This window comes from Amblyomma americanum, chromosome 8 (genome assembly GCF_052857255.1).
Source record: "Amblyomma americanum isolate KBUSLIRL-KWMA chromosome 8, ASM5285725v1, whole genome shotgun sequence".
NCBI classification, from domain to species: domain Eukaryota; kingdom Metazoa; phylum Arthropoda; class Arachnida; order Ixodida; family Ixodidae; genus Amblyomma; species Amblyomma americanum.
In genome coordinates, this window is record NC_135504.1 from 102,015,188 (window position 1) to 102,041,039 (window position 25,852).

The window sequence follows — 25,852 nt, forward strand, 5'->3', positions numbered from 1 at the left end:
CTTTGGACTGAGTCACATGCTTTCTGTGTATGTCTTTTAAGGCTATATATGGGAGTCAGTTGACCTGATTGACTGATCGACTGTCCCCTGATCGACTGTGTATATATATAATGTATTGAACAATAGGATTTACAAAAGCCTGCCCGATCATTTGCTTGATTGAAGTTTTAAGGTTGCCCTGATTCTAATCAAATTAACTTAGTTAACACCTTATAGACAATGAACGGTGAGTTTATCGAACAGGAATTTGTGAAACCCTTTGTGACGTCCCTTTTTTATGGGTTAAGATGTTAGCATTCATCGAAGATTTTTGTTTGCTCGAGGTCACAAGGTTGCTTTAGTTTGTAGGGTTTAATGCCCGAAGGCGACTCTGGCAATGGGGGGCGCCGTAGTGGAGAGCTTCACATAATTCGCCCTCTTAAGGTAAGCGAAATAAAAAATATGGATACGGAGGGAGAAACTGGACAGAGAAAGGCTTTCTCATTTCCACTCTTAAGCAGACTTAAGGGAAATCCTGTAATTTTTCTAACATAATCTCCCCCCAACCCTGGCCTTACAGATCTACTTTTACCTGACCCTCACCAGCCTCTTTCCTCATTTGCATTGCTCGTAAGGCTTTCTTTACTTCCTCTTTTGTTACTGGCTCTACGCTACTGTCTTTCTCATTGACGTCCTGACTACATTGGCTACTGTATAGATTTGTAACTTTTTTTTCAGCAAGCTTATCCTATCCATATTGCTATCTATATTAACTATATTAACTATCCTCTCTATATTGCAGCCTCCAGCTTTGGTTGTGTCTTCGTCATGTGGGTGCGACCACCACGTCAACAACCACTCTCCGCGGCTTCAACACACCGCTGTGACAGACGCGAGAGAGTTTAACAGGTGAGAGGGATTGCCTTATTCTTTTTTGCTGCGCTGTTATGCGCATTTTCATGTTTGTCTCGGTGGTGACACGAAATGCTTTTCACGACATGTGTAGCCAAACCCTTAATAGCAGTCATGGCGTGCACTATGTCGATGCACTGCGCAAGGACAAATGACAATGTTCTGCTGGAACCCGGAGTTAAGAATGCATAAGGTTCAATGAACCTTGCGCATGAGCTCCACACAAGCTTCCCCAGGCACAGTTGTTGAAGAACGCATGTGCTAAAAGAATTTGTAAAGTTACTGTGTAGAAAACTGAAATATAAACCGTAGGCTACACGGGATAAGGAAGTACACAATAAATTAGGCCGCGTGAAAAGCGCTTTATGGAATTCGGAAATGATGGTGATATCAAACAACTTTTATCGAAACAATTTTATGCCGTTATCTCATTTGACACACACTGCTTCATAACCACAACCCGAGTGAAATCTCGGTTGAAGATAGGGTAACGAGCCCACCGTAAACAGCCTCTTTTCTTTTTGAGTACAAAAGTTGAGAAACAAAAAGAAACTTATTACACTTGGTTTTACACTCTGTACACATTTCTTCATTCTAGTTCAGCTCTAGGAAAGGAATTCAGCTGAACAGCAGAGCTCTCAAAGCTGTGTGGAGACCTGATTTAGTGATGCTTGCAAGGGTTTTTTGTTTAGTCTTCTAGAGCATCACACCTCTGCTCAATCCTTGGTAGAAGGCGTTCGTAATTAGATCTGTCATTCTTGAGCCGTCTAATGACCAGTCGACCCGTGCGAGTTCCTGTACAAGGCCCATCTTTCTAGCAGTCAGTGGCCACATTGGCCTTGGTCTGGCATTTTCGTGGTGCATCGTCGTGAATTCTTTGAAGGATCTTTCTTCATTGGCCAGCTGCTTGTACTTAGCAGCGGCTAGCACGGCCGTGCCATTGCGTACTCCTCTGGACTCTCAGCAGCGCCTGTGGTCATCCTTACCACATAATCATCTTACTCCTCTTGCGCGCTGTGTTGCTTGTGGACATGGTCAGACACAGCGATGAGGGTTATACGTTGCCCTTACAGGAAAGTTGTTAAGCTTTTGCGCAATCCCGTGAGTGAAGCCGCCGCGTTGGCTTCCGGCATCTGATCCAATTTTGGTACTGTGGATGCACAGCTGACGCATTTAGGTTATTAACAAAATATAAAATATCAATTGCTACTTTTAGGCGACTCTGATGAGCTTAGCACAAAGAAAAAACTATTTTAGACACGGGCAGGGGGCATGATTGCCTTAGCTGTTCACGCGCCACTTCATCATGATCCAAAACTGCGGGCACAATTTCGCATCATGGCAGCATATTCCTTGTGGAGGGAATTTCGCTTCAATTTTATCATGATGTGAAATTGCGTTCAAAGAGCCATTGTACTCACTGGGAAGGTGCACCGTGATCTTATCGGTTGGTGTGCGACGAAGCGGGCACAATCGTTTTCCTCTTGCAGTCTCGCTGCAACGCGAGCGGTGCAGCGGTGGCCAGTTGATGTCCATGGAGCCCAGCACGAGTAACATGTCCGGCATCGGGACTGCCAAAAACTTTGTCCGCCGCGATTTTGGCGCTGACACCAAGCAGATGTGGTGAGTAGCCGGGCGCTTACTCCAGGCAAAAATACGTTGGTGCTTCTGTGTTGTGCGAACAACTCCCCGATGAACACAACCTTTCTTGGACATCCTACGGACATCCCGAACGTCCGCAGGGCATCCAGGGATGTTTTAATGCCCATTGGGTCGAACCATTCGATATATATAGTTGACGTATAAAGAGCAGCGCAGGACAACTTTCGATGTCGCCGTCGCCGCACAGTCCTGGGTCATGCGCATGACATGAACTGTTCTCGTAATGGGTGAAGGACAATGTGAACCGGAAGTGTAAACTTGATATTTTCAGCAGTGTTTTTTAAGAACCGTAAAGGTGTGGCAACTTATGATTTTCTCGTTTAGTTGTGTTTGATGCTGGCGCATTTTTGCTCTGACTTCGCTTCACTTGATTGCTACAATCCTTTCTGGTGGTGCTCATTGTCCTCCCCTCTCTACTGTCGACTCGGCAATGAAATTATGTTCAGTGCTGCCTGTATTGAATATAGTTAAGTGAGCGATGTGTGCACCGCTGCTTTCGGCGCCTTCTGCCCTCAGTCAATGAACAGTGACATTAAACTGTACCCGGTTCCGAGTTTTCTCTGGGGGACGAATTCGACGAGTCTAGTTTGCCTGACCTAATAGGTTGAAATGAGTCCGGCGGAAGTCTCGAAAGTGAGGAAACTGCTATTTCTTGGGCCGTGTGCAACTGTGACGACTTCGCACAGTTCTCTAGGTGCACCTTACACACCTCACAGTTTAGTATCAGTTCGAGGTAAAATGCAACACTATACACGAAGAATTCTGTCAAATAACGTAGGTAGTGAACTCCAAAGCCTGTTTGAGACCCAAGACAGGCATATCAAAAGAGGGTGTGAAAAAAATATTAAAAATTCGTAAATAATGATCAATCTCAGTCTGAAACAACCGTTTACGATTGGCAGCGAAGCATTGGAAATTGTGAATAAATACGCGTGACTATAGGGCAAGTAGTTACCGCTGATACGAACCAATGTAGCATGCGAAATTGGCGCTGTCTACAAGACCCCGCTCACTTGTGGGAGAGAGTGAAATAAATAGGGTCGAGTGCATTTGGTGTGCACTCGCAAGCGATGAACAGTACTTTATCAACATGCCTCAAAGAGAGAAGTATATAACAGCTGCATCTTAGATAGCGACAGGATGTGAGGGTGAACAAAACGGCTGACATAAGTGGGAAGGAAAGCTGCGCAATGAAAAACGAAAATTGATGTTAATATACAGCCAAAGAAATGAATAGGTTAGAGCACAAATAAGAGGTAATGATATGGTAATAATGGCCATGGGCAAAGCATGTAATGCGAACGCCAATGTGTGTTAAGGTGACAGAGTTGGTTCCAAGAAGGGCCAAGCGTAGGAGTGGGCAAAATGTGCGTTAAGGTGACAGAGTTGGTTCCAAGAAGGGCCAAGCCTAGGAGCGGGCATGAGAGAGAGGGTGATGTGGGTGGGTGAGATTAAGAAGTTTCTGGGATGAGGCCACCGCAGCTAGCACAGAACAGGGATTTTTCGAGATATTCGGGATAGGCCTTTTTACTGCAGTTTGCATCCTTATGCCAATAATGATGATACCACAATAGGGATCTTTGTGTTCAACGTTCTGTAATCAGAGCCTTGTACTGAGTCTAAAGGTGTGTCATTTGTTGTAGACTTGAATGGTCACTGTTTTATGTTCAAACTGATAAGTGCTCTCGCGCGCACTCACCGCAGTTTGCTGATTAGCATTTTCAGATTCTCAGGGAAAATCGGAAAGGCTGTCGTCAAAAAGATTTTACCGATGCTTACACTAAGAACTCGTATTTGTAGCTCAGAAAAGCCAGACTGCTTTCGTTACGTTTAATTCAGAGTGTCTTGCGCAGTTGCCAGGCAAACCAGTAGTTCTAAGTATTCTTGTGTCCATAACTTGACCTTCAAAAGTCAGTCGAGGAATCAACGAGATCAGAGCTACGTGTGTTTTTGCAGAATGGAATAAATGTTGAACGGCTTATCTAAAAGGGGCTCCCACTGAAAATGTGCTGCGATTGCGCAGGCGGGGTCAGAACAAAACCAGATCTATAAAGGTAACATTTCACCAAAGCTTGTCAGGATTCCAAGTCGAAAGCACATACTATTTTGTTTCCATCGTGTACGTCCACAAGACTCAAGCAACTTTCGGTATTGCTTACTGATAGGTGGTGACTAGCGACGGGCGAAGAAAAAATTGGAGGGAGGACTTAAGCTCGACTTTAAGAGTACGACAGGATAGCTTTATTGTGGACGTTACAATCGTGGATTTCTGGAAGCCGTCAAACCACTCCTGGCACAGTGGTACACCGATTAAGCAATGCTCCACTGCCCTGCCAAAAAAGGTGCTGCCACCTGTGGGGTCCGGCTGCAGTTCCCGAGAAACCTCTCGCAACCAGTCATTTAAGCTCAGTTTCGGAGCGCAACTGTGGCAGTCAGTGCTGTGTTCGTCCTTCTCCTTTTCCTCCTATTTTTTTTTTAGCCGTAGGCTGTTGCGCTGGAAAACTATGAGCTTTAATCAGGAATACTAACTAGCCCAAGAACAAACTCTACTGAAGAACCAATCCTTAATTTAACTGCCACCTGCGATGGTTGTCACTTTGCTTACAATCCGGTGGGAAGGTTGTGATGGCCTGACAAGTTCTGAAGACGTAAATGGCCAACCATGGTTGTGACTCTCGGAATTTTTTGCTCACAACGCCAGTGATGACGACGAAGCCAGATTTTCTGCAGAAGGGGAGCCTTAAAGGGACTATGCAATAAATTAATTGAGATTACAAAGCAGACGAGAGATGGGCATTTCATCACTCGTCACCCCAACGCAAGAATTTTTAAGCAAGCATCAATAACAACCAAGATATAGGCGAGTAAAAGGTTTGCCGGTGGTGTTGGTCCGGTGATTTCCAGAAACTGGATGCACCGCTTGAAGGCTTCGCGATGATATTGTCACGTAGTGGTGGCGGCAGTCGAAGCAGCGATGATGACGGACGAAAGGGTCTTCTAAAAGAACTCTTTATTGGGGCTGACTTGCACCCAAAATGGACTGAATCACTCGGCGGCGGCGAAGCGACAAGTGTGCTTGGCGGTCGTCGAACAGAATGCCCGCCGCTGTCGGCCATGCTCAATTTAAAGCTGATAGCGAACATTCGAGATAAAGGGCGCAAAGTTACTAGAACATTCTGGAACAACGTAGAATCAGCTTTGCCTGGCTGCGATCAATCGAGATAAATCTAGTCACGTCTTGCGTCGCAAACGAAGCGATAAGGTGGTGTCGCGGCAGATTTGAAAAACGAATAAACACTGCAAATATTCGCGGCAATATGACTTGCAGGCGAAGCGATTTAGCGAGAAACGAACTTTTCTACAGGCTATTTACAGATGGGTACAAACAAAAGTCGGTATACGGCCACAACTATCCGCGGCCGGCCTAGCCGACCGCCTGCACAGAGGCGAGGGACACCGCGTCCCAACAGTCAAACTGGCGCGCCTCGCACCAGCTCTCAACGGTCACTCCCTCCACACTTGGCCCGACCGAGCGCCTGCCAGCAAGGAGTCGCTAGAGACCAAAGCCCACGGGCACGGCTCCCTTCGCGGGTACACCCCGAAGATGCCCGCGCCCCTTTCCACACGTAACAATAAACTGCTAACTGCGGCTCATCAGTTTTGACGAATAGGAAAGCTCAGAACTGATGTCAGCATTTTCCCTTAACCACGAGTTGCTCCCTAGGTGGTCTCGCAATCTGCCAAGGGGACAGGGGTCCAAGGTCGAGGCCGGCAGATAGCCCCGCCGTCCGGAGCGGCGAAGGAAACCGCAAGGACGAATGGGGAGACTAACCAAAAAGGCATGAGTCGCCTTCTAACGGAGTGAAACAAAGCAAAACAAAATAAAACAGAATCGGACGCGCAGCCTAGGTCACTGCCCTCTCGCGGAATATTCGCAACACATGTACAAAAAGATGCGACAGTGCGCCAAACCCTGCACCTTCCCCCCAAGACTCGGCTAATCTATTCAGAGATAAGCCGAGACAACAAACAACAAAAAGGGTTCGGCAAGTGGCGGTTGAATACCTCTGCACGAGCAATCAACCGGAGCCTGCGAGCCCGCACGCTGCGACTCTTTGTCACACACTCATACCTATCCCGAGCACAATGCTAATGACAGTGGTAATGACAGTGCCAATGAAAAATGCTCTCAATCTTGTAACAAGACAGCAGATCTTTCTAGGGGCACTCAAACATCTGTAATATGCAAACAAAGACAGTTCCGAGCAGTTTATATCACACTGTCTGTAATCACTGAAGCACACAAGGTAAAATCAGCATAACTGCCGCACAAGAACATTCGTTCATGTCCATGTCTGTAGTCCCTGAACACTGAGTCCTGCCTACTATGGATCCCCACACCCACCTACTGCATCCGCGCTTACTCGAGCCTTTTGTTTCGTATCGAGACGTGCTACCAAGGCTATAGCCGTGTTGCATACCTGCGCACAGGTCCTTGTTGAGACATGGCGAGGCCTGCTAAAGGTGGAGTGGGCATGGCCAACGCAGCCTACGATTCAGCGGCGTCCTCCCGGGTCGAACACTCGCACCCGCCGTCTACGACCGAAAATCGGTGCGGCACAGGCGGTCAGTGCAGTGACATTCCATTTGCACTGCTGTCTATCCAACTTACGACCCTCGTTGGCGGTCAGCGCACTCAGGCCACGCGCCTTCACTATGGACAGAGCCATGTTTTCTGAGGCCTTCATGCTTTGCGTGCTCAACTGCTGTAGCGTCTTTACGCTGGACGCCAGTCCCTCGGGCTGCATAGGAAAAGGCACGCCAAGATCGTGCCGTGATTTGGCGTGCGTCGCAAACTTTTGACGAGTTTCCGTGCTATGTTCACGGTAAAGGACGCAGACACAGTCCACACCAGCTGATCTGCTGTATGGCAATCTCTCCACTGTAGCATTGCTTGTACCCGTGTCCGCTGTCTCAGAATCAGCTCTAGTCAGCTGCGACACCTGCGCCTCAAGCGACCCCGCTACCGCTGAGCTCGATGTTTCATCCGCATCATTGGCGAAACACCCCCGACGCAACGCTTCCATGTCGATTCGCAAGAAAGTTCACACTGGACGCCTGCGCCAGGCGAGCCGCCCTTTTCCTCGTGCTCATGAGGTTCAGCGCAAAAGTCCGTCATGCCCTCACGTGCGTCGCCCACCGGATGGGCTTTATCGGCCTTCCCCTCCACGGGGCTCATCTCCAAGCCAGCAGGTAGGGACCGCTGCTCTCTTTCAACCTGGATTTCTGACTGAGCAGCATCCGGCAACTCAGCGCCAGCAATCTCTACATTGTTTGCCGGGACTTGCGCTTCGCTCAAAGCGCTTTTGATCCCTACCGGCTTCAAGCTGCAGCAACTAACCACCTCTTCTGTTATGCTGCTCAGCGATTCGTTGCCATCTCCTCTACCCGGAGGGGGTGATGGGTTCTGAGCTCGCTCTAGCGGTACCACCTTCTGCTGCGCACTTCGCTCTTTCTGGAGATTCTTTCATCTCCTTGTAATCTTGTTTGGCTATCGCTAGTTTGTGCTCGAGAGATTCCAGGCTGGCATCGTCCAGCTTATGTTCGAGGTAACCACCTCGCCCGGACCATAAGGCGAACCTTGCATAATGCCCACTCGAACACCTGAATGCGGCAGCGATCTCTGCCGTCGCGTCGCTGCCCATGGCTTCTGCGGCCTCTCCGAACCTCTCAGTCAGATGCCGCCTCGTCCTTTCCCACGGCTGCAGCACTCTCTTCCTCGGAGGCCTCTTGTTGCCTCCTCGTTGCTCCGCAGAAAGCCGTGTCCGCTTGAATCTTCCAACTGCCGCCGTTGCTCAGGGATACCACTCTGTGTCTGTTGAAGGCCTTGTATTCGGCGTTTCACGCCCGATGCGGTTCGCAGTTTCGTACCCCTGTAGCCTGTCGTCCTTTCGGTATCGCGCCTTGGATGCCGAACTTCGTCGTCCCCTCCGTGGATGTCTTCGTCCGTTCCTCGGGGCCGCTGCAGAGCACCAATCTTGTCGTCTGCGCCAGTAAAAGTTTGCCGGTGGTGTTGGTCCGGTGATTTCCAGAAACTGGATGCACTGCTTGAAGGCTTCTCGATGATATGACTTGCAGGCGAAGCGATTTAGTGAGAAACGAACTTTTATACAGGCTATTTACAGATGGGTACAAACAAAAGTCGGTATACGGCCACAACTATCCGCGGCCGGCCTAGCCGACCGCCTGCACAGAGGCGAGGGACACCGCGTCCCAACAGTCAAACTGGCGCGCCTCGCACGAGCTCTCAACGGGAACTCCCTCCGCACTCGGCCAGACCGAGCGCCTGCCAGCTAGGAGTCGCTAGAGACCAAAGCCCACGGGCGCGGCTCCCTTCGCGGGTACACCCCGAAGATGCCCGCGCCCCTTTCCACACGTAAAAATAAACTGCTAACTGCGGCTCATCAGTTTTGACGAATTGGAAAGCTCAGAACTGATGTCAGCGTTTTCCCTTACCCACGAGTTGCTCCCTAAGTGGTCTCGCAATCCGCCAAGGGGACAGGGGTCCAAGGTCGAGGCCGGCAGATAGCCCCGCCGTCCGCAGCAGCGAAGGAAAGCGCAAGGACGAATGGGGAGACTAACCAAAAAGGCATGAGTCCCCTTCTAACGGCGTGTATCAAAGCAAAACAAAATAAAACAAAACCGGACGCGCAGCCTAGGTCACTGCCCTCTCGCGGAATATTCGCAACACATGTACAAAAATATGAGACAGCGCGCCGAACCCTTACACGAGGCAGGTGAAGGCTATACTAGAAAGGATCATCAGTGAAAATGGACAGCCTTCAATCAGACGATGTTTTCGCTATAATGCGTTGGGGAATGTGTGCGACGCCTCTGCGTAACGGCAGCATGCGATCCAAAACTAATTTTACTAGTCTCTCGATTGTCTTACGGTACGTTTCGCGCTTTTTCTTAGGACGCAAAGGGCTACTCCAGCGAGATGATTTGCTACTGGATGGGTGACTTCAGCGGTATTGCGAGCACTGCCAAAAAGATGGCACGCATGGGACAGTGTTTCTCGTCTACGGAAGAATCTGTACAGGTTCCCCTGCTCAGCAATTCTGTGCGTGAAGTCCCCGACATCTTGGGAGGAAAACATCCAGTGACTGACGAACATTACATCTTCTCTGACGGCATCGGCATGATTTCGCCCGGGCTCCTCAAAGAGGTAAACCATATTTTTATAACGTCCACCACCGAACTATCGTAACGTCAAGGTGGTGAGCGAGGTTATTAGGTCAAATACCTGCTTAAACTGGTGCTCCTGATAAACTCGGTGGTTTAGCTCTGCTTAAACCTGGAGTTACGCGATAGCTACAGCTGGCCGGGTGGAACTTGCTCAGTTGAATTGCAAAGTCAGTCTTTCGCCGCTGTGTTTCGTTGGGCGTTCCTTCATCTTCGTCCCACTTCACACGGCGCATGCGCACAGCTGTTGCAGCTCTGTTTCGCCGGCGCGCTGCGCCACCAGCAGCTGCATCTGCTCCGCACACGTGGCTGGTCGCGTGACCAACCACGTGACTAGCCACGTGATCAGCCACGGTGCCGTGCCGCCGGCAGCTCCTCCACGCCACGTGGCCAACCACGTGACGGCGTGGCGGCGCTGCCACGCTGAAGGCTCGAAATACTACCATAATGTAGCTATCGCTACAAAACTCCCGCAGTATTCGCATCGACGCCCGACGGTCGAATCGCCTTGTAATTTCTAAGAGTCATTTCTCCTGCAAATGTCATTGCGGTTACTTATGGTGTCTTCGACTGGTCGCTTTAGATCGCTCTAGAGCGCTCTGAGAGGCAACCGCACATTCGGCTGGTCGAAACCGGCCGCTCTGACTACATTCGGCTGGTTCTTTCTGGGCGCTCGCCTCCAGCTCAGAGCGCTCTGAGGCGCTCCGAGAAAAAAGTCGGAGCGGCTCCGAGACGAGTCCACGTGACAGAGCCACTTCCGCCATTTCGCGAAAGCGGTGCGAGGCCTCGGCGTCCGCTGCGCGTAGGCAGAAACAAGTGTGTTTTTTTTTGACGCAGTAGTAACGTCCTTGCTGTGTTGTGTTTTGCGGGTGCCGCGCTGTGTGAGGCAAAATGTCCAAGAGACACCGGATAACTACGCTAGGAACGCGGTCTGTGTTGCTGTCACATGACAACAGCGATTTCAGCAGCAGCTCAGACGAGGACGACAGTGCTATCTAAAAGGCGATGTTCGAAAAATGAGCGTCCCGTGGGACAGAAAACCGGGGTAGCGATCGATACAGGCTCAGCGGCGACCGCGATGCAAACTGTGTGCGGCCACGTGCGGCTAAAGGTAATCAATGGACCTTACGTGCGGCTACAGCTGACATCAGTAGCGGTGCCGCGTAGTGGTTCCGGAAGTTACGTCCCCCTTCTGCCTCCTGCGCTTCCGCTCTAAAAACTCGCTCACCATTCGGCTTGACTAGTCTCTCTATGCGCTCAGAGCGAGAGCGGCTCCCACTCTGCCAGATCCTAACCGGATCATGGGAGCGACCATTCGAAGACACCATTAGTGGGTATACAGCGTTCGGCTGTTGAGTGCAGAGTCACAGGTTTCCCCCAGCAGCTAAAGAAAAAAGCTCTTGTACCGAATTTAACGAATACGTCAGACACAAGGTAAGTAGTATTAAGTGTTTAATAAAAATTATAAAATGAAAGTTAAAAGATTTTCTGCAACTCGTACACGCGGGGCACCAGAAGCAAACAACTTTGGGACTGGGCCCCACCCATGAACACGTCATCCGCTGACGTTTCTTTTGCAACTTCCGGTTGTCTCTCCTAGCACCCCAGCAGAGTGTCGGCGGCGTGATTGAGGTGCGCGTCGGGTTTATTTGCTTCTCGTCTGTTGTAGTTAGCAGTAATGGACCCGGACCTCGAGGCGCGACTGCTCGCACTTACGGCCGCGATGGGCATCGAGCCCTATGCGGCTGAACGCCAGCGACGACAGTAGCGACTCGGCGAGCCACTGCGAGTGGCTCCGGTAACTCTCGAAAGGAGGAGGCGGCAGAGGAAAATTGAAACCATATGCGCGAAGGCAATGCCCTAGTCCGCGCTTGCCCGAGAGGGTCGCACGGCGGCATGAGCAGACGATTTTCACGGCTACCGGAAGTGTGCCCGTGACGTCGTGGTTGCCATGGCTCCAGCGAATGACAGCTTGTGGTGGCGTGGCGACGTCATGGGTACAGTGACATATTTTTTTTTCGCGATTTTAGTTTCAAAATCGGTCACTACGAGCACACCAATCGGGCCACGAATTTAAAAAAGAACACAGTTTTTAGAAATTCATAATAAATTGTGACCTCAGTTCCGTAGACTCATACTTGGTGTGAATGCTTCTTAGTATCATTTCTAAAGATTGAAAACATGTACAAGCGACTTTTTATTCATTGCGTAGTCCCTTTAACGCTGTCGCGTTAAAACGTGTTTTTTAATGTAATTCTTTGTAATTGCCGATTTTAACATAGATGAGCAAAATTTTAGTTTTCTGAGGGTAGTAGAGTGGTAAATAATAATCCCATATCATCATCTGCCTGAATATGTTCATTGCAGGACAAAGGCTCTTCCACATTTAATAAACCCTTTCCTGTGCCAGGTGTGGCCACATTACTTCCACAAACTTATTAAACTCATCCGCCAACTTACATTCTGCGGCCCTCTGCTAAGCTTGCCTTACTGTAGAATCCAGTCGGTTACCCTTTACCAGCATCACTTATCCCGCCTTCGCATTACTTTCACTGCCCACGCCCATTTCTTCTGCTTGATTTTGAATAGGATATCATTAACCCTAAGCATATAAGTTTCTTTCCATGCATTGCTGCGTTGTGTCCCATTTAAGCTGAGCCCTTTTCATTAGCCTCAACGACTGTGCTCCATAGGCGAGTACACGCAAGATACAGCTGTAATATACTTTCTCTTGAGGGATAATGGTGAACTGCCATTGATGACATTAGGGAAATAGCCAAATGCGCGCCAACCCATTATAATTCTAGTCGATTCACTCTTATGATCCGGATTTGCGGTCCCTACTTTCCCCAAGTAGGTGTATTTCCTTAGCACTTCCAGCACTTCCAGCACCTCGCTAACAAGGGCAAACTGCTGTTCTCTTCTGAGACTGCTGAACTTTTGATTTTTTGCGAATTGTTAGATCCACCGTTTCCTCTGTCTCTCGGTCACTGGTTACGCTTTGCAGTTACGCTTTGCGGTTACGCTTTGCAATGTGTCAGCTGCGGATGCGCAGCTGACACATTTAGGTTATTTACAAAGTATAAAAGGTCAGTTACAGCTTACAGACCATTCTGATGAGCTTAGCACAAAGAAAAATGACATTTTAGCCACGTATTGGGGACACGAATGCCTTACCTGTTTACGCGTCACTTTAAAATTCAAGTTCACCAAGATGAGAAATCACGCCCACAGAGCCACTGTGCAGGTGCAGCTGTGCGCGAGCAGTTGGCGCCTCTGGGGGGCAACGCTGCGCCTTGAGGCTTGTTACTCTTCATACAACGCAGCGTCATTCCACTCGTTAGCTAATTAGACTGATTATAAGCTGTTCACATCGAGCTCGTTACAGCGCTCTGCAACACTGAAGCATTCGCGATATCCACCGTATTTTGTGGCTGAGGCGGGATAAGCTTGTGCTGGCTCTCTGTAGCCGCCGTGGTTGATACGGTCTTAGTTACTTAGTGTAACTGCTTAGCCTATGTAGTAGTAATATAAACTTAATTGCACAAATGAGCAGGCAGGGGTCCTTAGCCCGAGGTGCCGTGGGCGTCGGCCGGTCGCTGCGCCCTGTCCACCAGGCTCAGTGGACCTCCGGGTCGGGGCTGGTGGGCCGGGTCTCTCACTCCTCTTCGGAAAGCTATTGCGGAGGTGGTACCCCGGTGCCGTCGAACTCCCACATCATCTGGCGCAGGGTGACGGGTTTTTGTAGCGATAGCTACATTAGGGTAGCATTTTGAGCCTTCAGAGTTTCGGCGCTGCCACCCTGTGACGTGGTTCGTAACGTGGTGCAGAGCAGCTGCCGGCGGCACGGCGCCGTCTCTGATCATGTGGTTCGTCACGTGGTTGGTCACATGACCAAGTTCCACTCGGTCAGCTGTAGTTATCGCGTTGCTCCAGGTTTACCCAAAGCTAAGCCACCGCCAATTTTTTTTGTTGGGCACTTCACAGTGCTTTGAGCTGAATTCTAAGCTCATGGGGTACATCCTGTTATGAGCCTGTGTCTCCCACAAGTGTCATTCCATTAACCAGTTAGATGTTTCCATTTGTAGCGCTGACTCATGCTTTTGATAAATATCCTACCGCAGATTCTTACACCTTGCTGAAGCTTACACATAAATACTTCTCTGTTTAAAAAGAATCTTTGTGCTTAACAGACGAGGACAGAGGGGGAACATACACGACACACAAGATCACGAACCAACGACCTCGCCAAAAAGTCCTACTCAACCATACTTTAATTTGCCAATGTTAACTGGTCCACTTTTGTCTATTTTTACAGACAAACGTCACGGAAGTGACTGTATGCCGTGTAAAATCAATGTGTCTTCATCAACAATAATAATCCCCACGTAAACATGGCTCTGGAAGCTCCTGCTACCCGAGAGCTTTCTTTTATATCTCAAAATGCAATGCTGATCAATATTAGTGAGCCCGAAACTAACTAGCCTTCACAAGTCATGTCATCATAAGTACCAGCCTTAAAGTACCAGCTTCTCTGGACCCACTGCGACCATCAAGCTTTTGAAGCATGCATACCTTTGGCTCGCCCCTTGTTTTGTGCTGAACACAGTTGATGCTGAGCCTTCACCTAGATATAGAAGGATGTAATGATCAACCTCCCGACTAGGCGTAGTGGATCAGCAACGCGTGCTTTGAATGTATTGTCATCAAAATTATTATTAAGCAGGCTGTATGTATGGTGTTTTGGCTTAACCAGTATGACCGGGCTCAAGGAGAGGGAAGAGGAGGTGGATGGGTGATATCGCCTAAAGCTGTCCTTGACCTTCGAAACGTTGGGGAATTCCAGGAGTACGCCACAGAAGAGCCCCTGTCTTTGTGACCAGTGCTGTCTTGAAAATATCCTGGTTTTGTAAGCTGCTAGCTGTACAAAAGTGGAGGAACAAGTAGGCTGCGTCACATGTTTGATTCTATTACCATAAAAACATTTCTTTTCAAACGAGATCAGTCAAACTAGCGAAAAGAAGTGACGCAAAGAATTGTCCAAGAAGAGCAAACAGGACAGAATGCATTACGCCATTTCAATAAGCAACTTTCTTTTGTCATCTCCATCAGCACTAATCTTCATGTCATTGATCACTGCAGCCTGCCGCTACTGTCTCCTGTCAGGCTCCCTATTTGTCGGGCCGAAAACGTACGTACATGATTCTTTGAAATCACCCCATTTGACCTTGGCTTACTGAAATGCATAGATTAAATCCTGTTTCAAAATAGTAACCAGTATATTCCTGGTCACGAAGCAATGTGTGGTTGCAACCTAATGATACTCCGTGGTGAAAACTATGCTGTCATTGATGTGTTTTGGCATTCGTGTGTATATTTAAGGTGCTCTAAACAGCTTTCTGAAAGTTTTGTTTTGCTTTTATTTTGTTTTATGGCGGTTACTGCGAATTATAGTTTCAGTCGCAGACAACATAGCCGCAAATTAAGTCTATGTAAATTAAAATACACGTGGGCTGTCTTTTGCGAGACTCAAACTCCCCACTCGGCAGTGGCCAATGAAAATTCTGTAATTGATAAAGACGATCAACGTCATTTTTATTGCCCCGTTAAGGCGCGACTAAAATAACAGGATAATAAGACCACTGCCTATTTTCGGCTCAGAGAACACATTGCAAGCTCTTGTGCTGCCGCAGGGTGATGCGTCCGATTGTTTGCTCCGACTGAACATAGTCCAACCAGTAACTGGCGCATTTTCGAAGATAACTCCGCGTGTTACTCCGCCAACGACAAAGCGGCAAGCCGCCACGTGATTAAGTACTTTTATTTGGGCTAATTGGTTCATAGCTGTAGATGACGTCATGATGGCGCAGAACGAACAAGGACGAGAAAGGCACAAGAACACAGGAGGGCTGGCGAAGGCCACATGATTGGCTGAAAGGCACTCCTAATCCTACTCTCGGCGGTGAGACCAAAAAAAAAAAGAAAGTTGGGGCCGTCACGTTTAATCCAATTGAACAGAAAAATCGGACACACACCGCGATAATTCAAAGTTTCTGCTAATGGCCGCAGTGTGTATGATGAGTTCCCACGATAAAAAGAGAGACTCGAAATCAGCTTTAGGGCACTTTCAGGCCCTATTCGGTACGTGTGATTTTCGCCAGGGGCAAGCTATCAGATTTCCTTGCGGGTGTGTTACTTTCCCAGTATGAAGCAGGATTCTGCTGCAGGCAGGTTACACGTTTTATCTTTATTTTAACGCAGCACAAGCTTGCAGCCGGCACGGTGCATTCGCCACTTGGGTGCGACTTCCTGTGCTGGGAGTCACGGACGACACCAGAGGAGGGGGCGAAGGTGAGACGCAGAGCCGACAGCGTTGTGAGGGCATTCGATGGGCGCGTTTCTACGGGTATAAACGACAAAAAAAGAGGACGCAATAGCGTTTTAAGGCGCCATCCATACGCTTTCATTGCTTTCAAAACTCGTACGTTTGGCGAGCTGAAGTTGGTATTATGATATGCTTGCGCAGAAAACGGTATTGCGAACGAAAGGCTTAATCCTACAACAAATCTTGCATTCATTTTAGGGAGTCTACTTTAATCTTCACTTCTCAGTTTTCTGGTTTTAAAAGGGTGCTGGAATGCTGCCTGCCACCGCAGTGTCTGTTAAAACCAGGCGACGTTGAGAGGTCACACTGTGCATAGCGTTGTGCCTAGAGACTGTATCCTATAAAAGGCTAAGCTGCCGAAAGAAATAAAATCTACTGAGGGACAGAGAAACTAATTTAATTAAATGTAAGGTGCGCATGGAAAGGCGACCGACGGTATACATCCTGTGGAGTTGTGCCCGTACGCTATGGACATTTGCATATCTGCTTCGTAGCACTGAGAAATCAGTCCATAAATGGGTTCTTATGCCGGAGCTTTTTTTTTTTCTTGGGGCATACCGGAAGAGCCTCAGCACAAAAAAAGTCACTTTGCGCCTCGGTGCAGAGCAAAACCATTATTGCAGCCATCCTTTCTCCATTTTTTGATCATGGTCACCCAGTGCCAACGGATAATCTGCAGTTGTTCCGCCTTTAAATCTTCGATTGCTTTATGCTTCACAGTTCCACCGAGGGGACATCAAGATGGGCACAGTGCCTGGCTTTGCACCCGCTCTACTGCTTTTGTTAAGCACTGCGGCGTCAGTCGACATCGACACCTCGGATGGAGGCTACAATGAACTCCGGGTATCCATCAGCGACAACATTCCTCCGGACGAGTTCATAAATGACAACGTCGAGGTAAGCAGCTGCTCTATTTCTACTGGCACGTCGTACCTGGGTTCCCAAGTCTTGTATTTTTTTCGCGCGGTGTGTTTTTTTACAGCGCATCGTTTTTGCCATAGGGCTGTGAAACGACCAAAATACGTTGCAGGGGCCTCTAGAAGGTAGAATGAAATGCCGAATTGCTGGTCAGAGAGGTGTCCAACGGCGGTTCCCCTGTGGAAGCTCTAGCGCGCTTTTATGCGACAGCGCATACAGCTCGTTAACCCGCCGCAGTTTTGAAAACTTTTCGTACGGCTCGATCCCCCCTATCCTCTCTTGCTGTCCCCTCACCTCTTTCATTTAATTTCTCCATTCTGCATGCTATCCTTTATTTCCGCCGACCCAGCTCAAGGTGCTTCAGTATCGATGGTCAGATGCTGGGGCTAGCAAAAATCTTCGCCTTCCTTTCTATTAATATTTTAATAAAAAACCACTTACTACTACTACTACTATGCCGGAGTGGAATATTGCCACACTGCTGACATTCTGCCGGCGCCACCTGGTAGCCGAACCTGTCTTCCGTAAGGCAGGTTCGGCTACCAACAACAACGCGACGCCGAGCGCTAGAACCTCCGCCGCAGGGAAGTGATTTAAACACCCGGTGACCAAGTCGGGTTATGGAGTCCGATCTGTTTGCGAGGGCGCTCTGAGAAGCTTCGCCGTTACTTTGGTCCATGCCAGGTGCTACGCCGCGTCAGCGCAGTAACCTACGAGGTGCTCCCTCAAGGAACTGTCCGGTCGTCTCGACACCCGACGTCCGAAGTAGTCCACGTGGCGCGAATGAAGCCGTATTACTCCTTTTAGCCCCTTTCCACGAAGACACTCGCGCCGTTAACTTTCCCCCTTACGTGTGATTTTTCCCCCTCGCGTTCGGCATCGAGTCGATTCCTCTTGGAAGGGAGGGGGTGGGGGCAATGCCACACTGCTGACATTCTGCCGGCGCCACCTGGTAGCCGAACCTGTCTCCCAGCGCGTGGGTGAACGTCTTCTTTTGTCTTGAATGAGCACGGCGGTTCGGCAAGCCTCGCGCTTGTAAACGGCTGTACTTCCCGTGTCCTGCTACGTTTGTCGGTGACAATATGAACACTGATCCGCTTCTAGCCTAGCACCGTGCAATTCGTTCTGCAAATGCGCTTTGCTTGATTTAAAGCTTTTAGAACGCTCACAAAATTGCAGCCATAATCATGAAGAGAACGAATTATGCCCAGATAATTTTCTTCATCACCGGAAACTCTGTCCGCAACAAAAAAAAATGAATGGCAGTGTCATTTACTAAACCATTCCGCAGCATCGGGGACATAGGATGTTCCAGCATCGGTTAGTAGTTCCCAAGTACACCGTAGAAATTCGCGTAGAATGTCATTAACCCGCATTTGTTCCACCACTCACTCTGCCCTCGCGTCACACCTATCATTTTCCTTTCCATAGCTTGTTGCGTTGACCTGCAATCATTTAAACTACCACTCTGCGGCTACTTCTATTCAGACCCCCAATCCTACCTGCTTATAGGCGCCGAAGCAATAATTTTATTCTTTGCATTGACAGCACTGAAGAAACTCGACGCACCTTCATTCTCTAAGACCGGTAATGTTTACGAGCTCTCTTGTTCACGCACTAACCACAGTTCCCAGTATAAAGCCTTCTTTACACTCATCTCTGCGCAATTTTGCTTGACCACACTCGGTGCGCAAGCGACATTAGGCTTGGCTTGTGTCTTCTAGCTCTGAGGTTTCTTCCATTCACTCGTACGCAACAATTCTGGACAAAAGCATTTTTTCAACGGGAAAATGTTTCTCAACAAGTTTTTGATACATTGTAAGATCTCAATACAACAATCAATATATCTCCAGATGTCCCATTCTCTGGTTCGCTAATGACTTTTTTGCTATCGTCAAAAGCTGTCCCCGTTGGTTTTCTGTGGCAGGATTGAATGCTCGATGTGAGCAGTTGAAAAACGTGCTTATGATGTTCCTGGACATCGAATCCTGGGCCATTACCTTCAATATTTCCATCAAAGTAATTTACCATTTTTTTAATATCCAAAATTTTTATCCTAGAATGCTGGACATGGTTGCTCCAACGAAGGCTGCTCTTCTTACGACGTACTAAGATTGCACTAGGCACACTGTTCCTCAAAAGTGAGCAGTCCTTTCTGTTTTTTTCTTGGTCATGTTGTGTGGCTTGTTACGCGTATCCAGCGTAACTTGACACCCGCATAAGTTAGTTCCCAATAAACAAGGCGATCGACGCCAAGCGACGCTAAATTTCGAATGTGCAGCGCCCCGTGGCGTCCGAGCCTAGATATGACTTTAGCTATGTTGGTGCTGGCTTAGTCTACAGGAACGTGACCTGTGCTGTGCGTAAGGCATTAATAGCAATTGATTACTTGTAATCAATTACATTTTCTTGTGATTTAGCAACTAATCGACCACTTTTGAAAACATTGCTGCTAATGCACTTACATTTTTCAGTAACTAATTCAAAGATGTGACCAACGATACAGCTATGTGAACCTCAACCTGAAGGTGAACGCTGGGGCTAGCCGCGATATTTTTTTCGCGAACGAGCGACAGCTCATATTCTTGTCCGGACCGGGAAAACGGTTTCACTCCTTCTAGGGTATAGTTCTCGTCCCGATAAATATCTTTTGGCCGCTGTGTAGGTACCCCCCCCCCCGTCCCCACCGCCTGTTAGATGAAGGTGTAACTTTCCTCCCACTGCACCAAACTTGGCGGCTTTCACACAAAGCGCAGGGCAACATTGACACCTTGGACACTAGCAACACTAGATGACTTGGACACTAGCAACGAAGCGTTTTGCAACAATGAGTTGGCGCGGAAAGTGCTCATAATTTATAGTACCGCCCTTCCAGCCCCCAGCAGATACATTGAGACAGTGTTTAGTGTAGCTATATACTGATATGTTTACGAGAAAACATGGGAAATTAGTGGCAATGACTTTGAAAAGCAACGCCTGTCACAAATAAATTTGTGTCATTGCTGTAAAAGCTGACAGAAAAATGCACAGCAGTAATCGATTAACTTTTTGTCATCGTTCACTTGCTCTGCTAGGCTCTCATTGGTCACTGTAATCAATTACCTTTCAGGTGGAGTTATTGTAATCGGCTCAGCCGTTCCCAAAAGGACCAGCACACCTAATAACAAGCGGTTTTGTTGCTTTGTCAGCAAGTGACAATCCGGCGGCTTGAATGCGGTGGATAAAGAACACTGATTGGAAAACTTACAAGAATTGAAATTAATCGCGTTTAATAATATTGGTCAAATGTTTTAGGGGAATTCCTCAAGGTGGAGTAGATTTGTAATAAAGGAGTAATTACTGATTGACATCCACCCGAGCGCAGCCGTACAGCTACAAAGAAAAGCTAAACAACTTTCTCAGAAACTTATAAACTTCGTAGTTAAATAAAAATTCATCCTGGTCCGGGGTTCGAACCCGGGACCACCGTTTCACCGGAGCAGTCGCTGTACAAACTCAGCTGTACCAATAATATTGTACTACATTTTAAACTCAAACGCACGTAATTAACCAGGAGCAGAAGCAGCAAGTTTATGCATCGCTGTATTCAATCTACACTTGAGTGTGTGCACCTGTTGTCTTCGCAGGCAACCGTCGGCGCTTTGGATGTGCAATGTAGGCAGCGTGTGCATCCTACGTCGCCTTGTCTGACCTGAACTGCGCGAGCTGACTGGCGCCACCTCCTCGCAGAGGTGCCGTAAGTGCAAAATGTCCCATTCTTGGCTTTAGTCAAAATTCGCTGTCATTTACTCAAATTAGAAACGAAGTACAAAAATTTCCTTGGGTGCATTCCCACCCACTCCCACACAGGCATGCGTATGACACCACCCACTGCGCTGTACGACGAACGGTTGCATCACAATTCTGGACACCTCAACTGTGCCTTAAGGAAAGAGATAGAGAGTCTGCGAAAGCAAAACAATCGAAGGTGGATATGTTATCGGTTTGAATCCCTGTCGCAAGCTTGCCTTCAACTTTACTGCCACTTATAAACTATATGCAGCGAGAAATCGTATGACACTACCTGGAATGCTGTACGACGAACTGTTGCGTCACAATTTTGTGCGCTGATGTAGTCGCGAAAACTGGCGCCACAATGAGGTCGGCAAATGGGGAGTATTCGATTGCCTTAAGTGGCGGTGCTTGGCTTGCTGTGTGCGTCATACGGCCGCTTGATGACGTACCCTATTTTCTTGCCATCGTTTGGCTATGCTGTACTGCTAACGCACACACGTCGCTGGCTTTTCTTGTAATGGGACCATAATGCTTTCGTATTATAAGAAGGCAAAAGAATATGGGATGAATTTCGTGAACACAAGTGCTTATTGGAATAGTTTGCCTGCTGGATACCCCGGAATCGAGTATACAGAGTCTGGATAATACCTGCCCCCTGGGCTAACCATTAGAAAGGCTTTCTCGAGGAACGTCTTGATTTCAGTCTCTCATCACTGTAGTCTTGTGCACCACAGATTTCTTCCAGCTTAGCACATGCATTGGCGTGTCTTTGTACAGTTGTTTTTTTCTTTTTATGATGTATATATCGCTAAACCATTCCAGCACAGTATCTTGTAAATAAAAAATAAGTAAAATAATGCCACTGTGTTGTTAGCAAATTGCTCGATGAGATAATTAGAACAACTTACGAAGATTATGCCAAAATGTCCGGACATGATGAATATGCTACGTTTGGTTCGTAGTGTGGAGGTTTGTGAACGGAACAAAGATGGCTGGCGTGCAGTGGAACAAGACAGTGCTATAAGAAATTGACGAGAACGGCGTGTGAATGAACAAGAATTCAGTCGCTGTACCTTGACGCGCTGAAATACCGAATGCGTAGTCTCTTAAGCAAGTTACGAAAAATTGTAAAAAAAAATAGCATTGGCTTAGCTCGGCTATGCCAGGATTATAAGTGTGAGCTACGCTGAGCCGCTCAGCAGCAATTTCGCTCTCCTTCTCCATGGCTATACCACACTGGCAAACGCGCTGCTATATGTATACCCCCACTGTTACCTCTGCGCATGCGCACAAAATGAGAGGCGCTATCAAGCGGCTCAGGCGCAGCGTCAGACTTGGCTACTGCGCAACGGAGGCGCACACCTGGGCACGCGCCGACGCCAGTGCGTCTGCCGCGGCTATGACTTACTCCTCTGGAATGCACAGACCGGCGAGGCGCGCGCGGTGGCGGCGGCTGCGGCACGCAAGATGTGCGCTGTGTGACGTCACTGCTCCTCGCACATGCGCAGTAAGGCTCTCCAGGAGCCACGCGTAACTCCTCAACCTCGGGCAGTGTATCTCAAGCTACAATAAACAACGCGCAGTGGAATAGTCATATTGTACCAGGATCCTAATCGTGGCGGCGATGTTCATTTTACCTTTTCGATCCTAACTGACATGGCGTACAGGCAAACACGTCCGAAGGTCTTATTGTTCAAAATGGTACAAAGTGCTTAGTAGAACATTCGAACGCAGAATGAAAGGAGTGTGCCTTCTCTGTACATGTTGCTTTTTGTGCATGTATCCTCTTCTTACTCGGTTTCTTTCGGCCCTTGCAGAGCTGCATTGTCTCCTTGCTTGGAACCACTGGAGGCTCCCTGAGGCGGGACTCCTGGTCTCTACAGATGCGGCAGCGAGTTATACAAGGCGCAAAAGATGAGGCCTAAATGGACGGCGTGTATTCTCTACCATAGACACTGCATATGTGTCGAACACTTCGACATTGGCTACCTCCTCTTCACCACGACAGCCCGCGGGACTACCTATGAATACAGGGTGCCAGGAGCAGTTTTTTTAATGCCCAAGACACTCCCACTGTGCTGAAACACCGATCTTTTCCTGCAAAATAAAGGAGCAATGTCCACGTCGGTAGTGAGTGCGCTTGGATATCTCTACTGTGTTTGCAATCGGTATGAGAAACACTGGCGAAGAAAGAACTCTACCTAGATCGTAAACCCTGGTAGTATAACTAAGATGCCCCTGTCAAGAATGCTGCAGATTAATAAGACATGCCAGTAACATTACGTGTTTGTAGGCTTCACTCATTTTCACTTCGGCCGCCTCGGTGGCTCAGTGCTAATGGCGCTCAGCTGCTTACCCGAAAGGCGCGGGTTCGATCCCGTCCGCGTCAGCAGAATTTCAATGGAGGCAAGATTCTACAGGCCCAAGTACTGTGCGATGTCAGTGCGTATTAAAGAACCCCAGGTGGTCGAAATTTCCGGAGCCCTTCACTACGACACCCCTCATAGCTTGAGTCGCTTTGGGACGTTAAACCCCCATAAACCATAAACCAAACATCTACTACAAGGATCATGTGGCTTCGACTCCAGAAGTTAGACATGGTAAGTGTATGGTACAATAACAGCCCTAAGGTTACACAGGAATGAGTGGCCTTAAAACTGAGCACGATGGGTGCAGACTCATTCCTCGAAAACATTTGAGTCTTAAAATGATGTTCAAATTATTATTTTTTATGCAGTGGTGGCTTAAGGTCTGGGTACACATAGCCTGCAACCCCTGTTGTAGTGGCTGTGGCTATGGCCTGCCCCAGAGCCATTTGCAGTGCAATAACTAGGAGAGCACTGGCATATTCTGCTACGCACCTTCTTATTCCTATAGAAAATTCTGTTGCCACAGTGCATTCGAACGAATATGCATGTCCAGACAAATTTCACCTTGGTTCTTGTTTCAAAGGCTCCATCATACACAGGTTTACGAAAGTAGAAAACGTTTTCTGCAGAGGATTCAAAGGAATGAACGCAATAACTTTGTGATACGTTTACTATGAGCAAACAGTACTTCACTAGGACTCGTCAGAAAAACTAAATCTTGGCTCAGCGAATCCTTCAGCAGCGTCTAGCACGCTGTCTAGAACAACCACATCCAGAACAACCCACGGTTGAAGTAAAGAAGCTGCTGAGATAAGAAATAGCCGCCTTTGGCCATCGTTAAGATTGCAAAGAGCTGCTAGTTTTTCTTCGTTTCAAGTAAGCTTGCTTTAACTGCAAACGGCGGCTGCTTGTATGGTTGGGGCTCAAATGGTCGAGTCCGGTTTAGTGCCTTATGGGGCCAGCGCCAAGGGTTAAGTTTTGAGACCGGTTAGCACCCTCACTAGTTGAGTGATTCAAAAATTCGCCTGTCGACTCTCCATTTCGATGGAGGCAAAACGCAAAAGGCGCCCGTGGATTGTGCGACATCAGTGCTCGACAAAGGTGTCCATGGACGCCCAATCTCCATTTATTTGATTGTTTCTTTTCTTAATTCCTTCCTTTTTATTCCTTTTTTATTCCCTTCTTTCTGTTCCTTCCGTGTTTTCTTCCTTCTTTCCTTCTTTCTTTCTTTCTTTCTTTCTTTCCTTGCTCTTTTATTTCTCTCTTTCTTTTGCTCGCCGCGGCGGCTCAGTGGTTAGGGCGCTAGGCTACTGATCCGGAGTACCCGGGTTCGAACCCGATCATGGCGGCCGCGTTTCGATGGAGCAATAATAATAATTGGTTTTTTGGGGGAAAGGAAATGGCGCAGTATCTGTCTCATATATCGTTGGACACCTGAACCGCGCCGTAAGGGAAGGGATGAAGGAGGGAGTGAAAGAAGAAAGAGAAATAGGTGCCGTAGTGAAGGGCTCCGGCATAATTTCGACCAAAATTGGTTTTGGGGGGAAAGGAAATGGCGCAGTATCTATCTCACATATCGGCGGACACCGGAACCGCGCCGTAAGGGAAGGAACAAAGGAGGGAGTGAAATGAGAAAGGAAGAAAGATGTGCCGTAGTGGAGGGCTCCGGAATAATTTCGACCACCTAAGGATCTTTAACGTGCACTGACATCGGACAGCACGCGGGCGCCTAAGCGTTTTGCCTCCATTAAAACGCATGTGGTGGTGAAAATATTAATAATAAAGAGAGGAGTTGGGGGTCGTGACCTGAAGGGTCACGCCCTTACAACCACTAGGTGGGATGCCTAGTCAGGCACCGCATTGCGTTAAGGCCCTTTGGGCCTCGAGGGTGCAGCAGCCGGAGAGGGTGGCTTCCCAGTCCTCTCGGGTGGGGTTTGGGATAGGAGGTTAGGGATGGGTTTTGCTGGTAAGCCCACACCATGTGGTAGATGTCAGACACCTCCCACAGTGCGAGCACCGCCCATCGAATTGAGGATTCAAACGCTTTAGAGTTGCCGGGCACAGCATCGTGTTAGTGAGCAGCCGCAGGAGTACCCGCTCGTTGGCCTTCCCCAGCCCGTTGCACGGGGTGGGAAGAGTTTGGTGCGTGGATTTGTAATAATCGCATATTTCCTTAAAAGTGTAAACCGGATTAAAATCGGAGTCCTGGTCAGCGTCGGGTCCCGTGGAAAATGACTGGAGAGAGAGAGCGTGTGGGCGGCGGCCTCGCCTGCTTCGTTTCCGTGGAGGCCTTGACCTGGATCCCAAACGAGAGATCGGCGCGCGGGATCCGAGTCTCGGCTACAGTTTTGGTAGATGTAGTAAGCCAGGGGAGTAGCCTACCCTTGCTCGACGTTTCGACAAGCCCTTTGAGAGTCGGTTATTATGTGTTTGGATGAGGAGTCGGAAGCTGCCAGGGCAATGGCAACCTCTTCTGCGTGAATTGCTGACTGGGCCTGGAAACGCAGCCGCCGCCGTCCGGTTCGAACCCGGGAACTCCGGATGAGTAGCCGAGCGCCTTATTTGCAGAAGCCACCATAACAGCACAGCTGACTCGCCTGTCGAGTAG

General features: G+C 48.5%; 1 protein-coding gene across 1 annotated transcript; it reads left to right on the forward strand.

The window, feature by feature from the left end:
- Positions 1-779: 779 nt before the first annotated feature.
- LOC144100594 (uncharacterized) lies at positions 780-17,080 on the forward strand. The gene is made up of 6 exons (XM_077633489.1): positions 780-888; positions 2,382-2,514; positions 9,530-9,781; positions 14,941-14,989; positions 16,060-16,149; positions 16,904-17,080. The coding sequence occupies exons 3-6, from the start codon at positions 9,554-9,556 to the stop codon at positions 17,017-17,019; spliced, it is 483 nt and encodes a 160-aa protein (XP_077489615.1). The 5' UTR covers positions 780-888; positions 2,382-2,514; positions 9,530-9,553; the 3' UTR covers positions 17,020-17,080.
- The last annotated feature ends 8,772 nt before the right edge of the window (positions 17,081-25,852 follow it).